Consider the following 3,662-nt stretch of genomic DNA (forward strand, 5'->3'; position numbering starts at 1 on the left):
CGTGAGAGGGAAGGTTGGCCAAATGCCAAGTTGGCTAATGTCCAAAATCTGCCAGGTTGCGCCAGGTTGCACCAGAGCCGTTAAATAATTAATTTTTCAACAGCTCTGGAAAGTACCATAGACATTCTATGAAAGCACCAAAGTGACTGAAGGATTGCCGCCGTAAAGCAGTATCTCTGGTCGTATGATGTGTATGATGGCATTGACATTTTAAAAGACTTTTTAAAGCAAATAAGTGACTCTAAAAAATCGAACACCCAGCTATGTGTAATTTCTTTGCATCTCCTTTCGAATACAACATTCAAATTACAAGACAAAAAATCATATCCTGAGAAAAGTGGATTTTGAGGGGTATAACGCCATTGACCTCCATTCATTCTGCTCTTGTCATATGGAATCAGAGTGGAACTGCAACCAGTTCAGAAGCCGGAAGTGTAGTGAGAGTGAAACTTCTCGCAATATTAGACATTCTCTGGTACAGATGTGTTTGATGGTTGTGTAAGTGAAATACAGTGAACTGTTCGCTTCACCTCAGAAGAGTCTTCTTCTTCTTCTTCATAGCCAGCTTGTATTTTCTCATTAGCGCCATCTACTTTGGATTTATGGATCACATGTCTCCTTTGCTTTATACAGTAGGCTATAAGTCTCATGTGCCGCCTTATACTCCGCCCTAAAAGTATGTTAGAGTGTGCACGGATTCACACTTCAAAAATCACCTGAAATAGAAGACCATCCGGGGACTTTTGGCATATTTTTTTTTTAACATACTATGCTTTGGGATGCCCTTATTCTAATCTCATATACTTTGACAGAGACGTCTGGGAGAGACTATTTTACTCCTCAGATCTGTCAGGACTCTACGCTGTATATTTCACTAGAAATAATCTGAAAATATCATAACAACATCAATGACTGAAACATCTGCTCTTCAATACTTGAGTTGCACAGTGGCTTCATTGTTATTTTTTTATTTTTTTAGTAAAAAAAAAATCTCAGATTAGATAGCACACGTACATCTGAAAGATGTCTGTTAAAGATCTCTTAATATGGAAAGCATCTACAGTACTCTCTACAAACATCTGACAGTCGTCTTTAAGATCTAAGTTTTACATACATCCTAAATCATAAACATATCAAAGATATCTATTAGACGTCTATTTGATATCTAAAAGGAAATGTCCTAAACTCTCTGAAAAATATGTCTTGCAGACGTAAATGCAGACTCTCGGTGATGTATGTGTGACCATGTTCTTAAGGTGGTTATAGTTAAGTTACAGTAGGCCTACATCAGGCAAAAATGCTGTTAATAAACACTGTACCCAGAAAAAGAAAGCGATTTTTATTTTTGTTACACAAAACCTAAAGTTGACATTGACTTTAAATAAAACGTCCAGTATGGAATGATATTCCGGACTTTATTCAAAAGGAATTGCAAATTGTATTTGCAATTCCGTTTTCAATTTGTGGACGCATAAAATGTGACATAATCCAAACGCAAATGCAAATCGCGCATTACTGTTTTAATTTTTGTTTAAGTGAATGCACAGTGTCTGCCAAATTTAAAATGGAAATACAAAGTCCGTTTGCAATTGTGATTCCCATATCTCACAAGCTGTGAGCCTGTCATATTTAAATAACAATAATAATTACCGCATTTGCCTTTTCACTCTCTCAGCACTGCGTATGTAAACTGCCAAAACTCAAATGGAATCGCAATTCCTTTTGCATTTGAATTTCCGACATCTACACGGAAACCTGTCAATCAAGTGACAGGGGTGGGGCCATTTTATTGGGCGTGTTTGCATTGGGAAGTGACATCAGTATGAACTCTCATGTGCTCTTTAAGGCATTCTTTTTGCATAAAACTCTTCCTGCACTGATCACACAGTTTCTCTCCAGTGTGGAACCTTTCATGTCTTTTCAGGTCTCCTGACCGACTGAATCTCTTGTCACAGTGTGAACACTTGTAAGGTTTCTCTCCAGTGTGAATCATCTCATGCTGTTTTAAACGGTCCGCTGAAATAAAAGTCTTTTCACACTCAAAGCACATGTACTCTTTCACACCAGTATGAAGTTTCTGATGTTGTTTCAAACTTTGTAGCAATGTAAAACTCTTTCCACACAAATCACACGAATATGGCTTCTCCTGTGTATGAACCGTCAGGTGTTTCTTCAGGACTAAAGCCCATAAAAATGTTTTATCGCACTGATCACATGAGTACAGTTTCTCTCTTGTGTGGATGTTCATGTGTCTCTTAAGGTTTGATGATTGTGTAAATCTCTTCCCACAATGATCACAAGAGAATGGTTTCTCTCCAGTATGAACTCTCATGTGCTCTGCAAGGCATTCTTTTCGCGAAAAACTCTTCCCGCACTGATCACATGTGGACAGTTTCTCTCCAGTGTGGATCCTTTCATGTGTTTTCAGGTTTCCTGACAGACTGAATCTCTTGTCACAGTGTAAACACTTGTAAGGTTTCTCTCCAGTGTGGATGTTCATGTGACCCTTAAGTTTTTCTGATCTTGTAAAACTCTTCCCGCACTGATCACATGTGTATGGTTTCTCTCCAGTATGAAGTCTCATGTGAATATCAAGATTATATTTGAGGGTGAAACTCTTTCCACACTGAGTGCAGGTGAAAGATTTCTTGGCTCTTCTTTTCTTTAAATCTTTCTGTTTGGTTTGAGAGCAACTCAAAGGTTTTTCTCTGGTTTTGACATGATTTTTCTCCTCAACTTCACTTGATTCTTCACTCTCCTGGTTCTCTTCGATCAGCTCTGAAATAAAAGTAAAAACGGTTACTTTTCAGGAACTTTTATGAAGGAATATAAAAGTGGACCCTGATTTAACAGCAGAAAAAAAGACAGTTATTATATAAGATGTTGATTGTTTTGATGCGTTTTTATAATTTATGCGTCCCTGACTATTTTCATGAATGAGCTACACCAATCTCCCAGTTATTTTCTAAAACAATTATAGGCACAAATCCCATGTTTCTATGGGGAGAACCATTAAATGTTTGATCAAATATCCAACATATCTAACGTTTTAGAGGAAAAAGTTCCCAGTTCATAGAAAGTGTCCCTTATTATATGATGCATCAGCAAGATTATTCAGACGCTCTAAAGATTTTTACAGCAAAAACATAAAAGTGCTTGAAGCTTCATAACCATCAGCATTATTAATGAAGAATCAAGAATAAACACCAACCTGTGTGTTCTTCAGTATCTTCAGAGTGTTCCATTCTGCAGGGTTTGTGGGAGGAGCTTCACTGATGATGTGATTGTTGTGGGAGGAGCTTCACTGGTGATGTGATTGTTGTGGGAGGAGCTTCACTGATGATGTGATTGTTGTGGGAGGAGCTTCACTGTCGATGTGATTTTTGTGGGAGGAGCTTCACTGATGATGTTATTTGTTGTGGGAGGAGCTTCACTGTTGATGTGATTGTTGTGGGAGGAGCTTCACTGTCGATGTGATTGTTGTGGGAGGAGCTTCACTGATGATGTGATTGTTGTGGGAGGAGCTTCACTGATGATGTGATTGTTGTGGGAGGAGCTTAACTGATGATGTGATTGTTGTGGGAGGAGCTTCACTGTCGATGTGATTGTTGTGGGAGGAGCTTCACTGTTGATGTGATTGTTGTGGGAGGAGCTTCACTGAA

The 3,662-nt window shown here is 38.5% G+C and overlaps 1 protein-coding gene across 1 annotated transcript; it reads right to left on the reverse strand.

Annotated features, from left to right (window-relative positions):
• Nucleotides 1–857: 857 nt before the first annotated feature.
• Nucleotides 858–3,245, reverse strand: LOC127952063 (zinc finger protein 239-like). The gene is made up of 3 exons (XM_052550325.1): nucleotides 3,212–3,245; nucleotides 1,878–2,778; nucleotides 858–885 (listed from the first exon to the last, which is right to left on the reverse strand). The coding sequence occupies exons 1-3, from the start codon at nucleotides 3,243–3,245 to the stop codon at nucleotides 858–860; spliced, it is 963 nt and encodes a 320-aa protein (XP_052406285.1).
• Between the last annotated feature and the right edge of the window lie 417 nt (nucleotides 3,246–3,662).

This window comes from Carassius gibelio, chromosome B3 (assembly GCF_023724105.1).
Source record: "Carassius gibelio isolate Cgi1373 ecotype wild population from Czech Republic chromosome B3, carGib1.2-hapl.c, whole genome shotgun sequence".
Taxonomy (NCBI): domain Eukaryota; kingdom Metazoa; phylum Chordata; class Actinopteri; order Cypriniformes; family Cyprinidae; genus Carassius; species Carassius gibelio.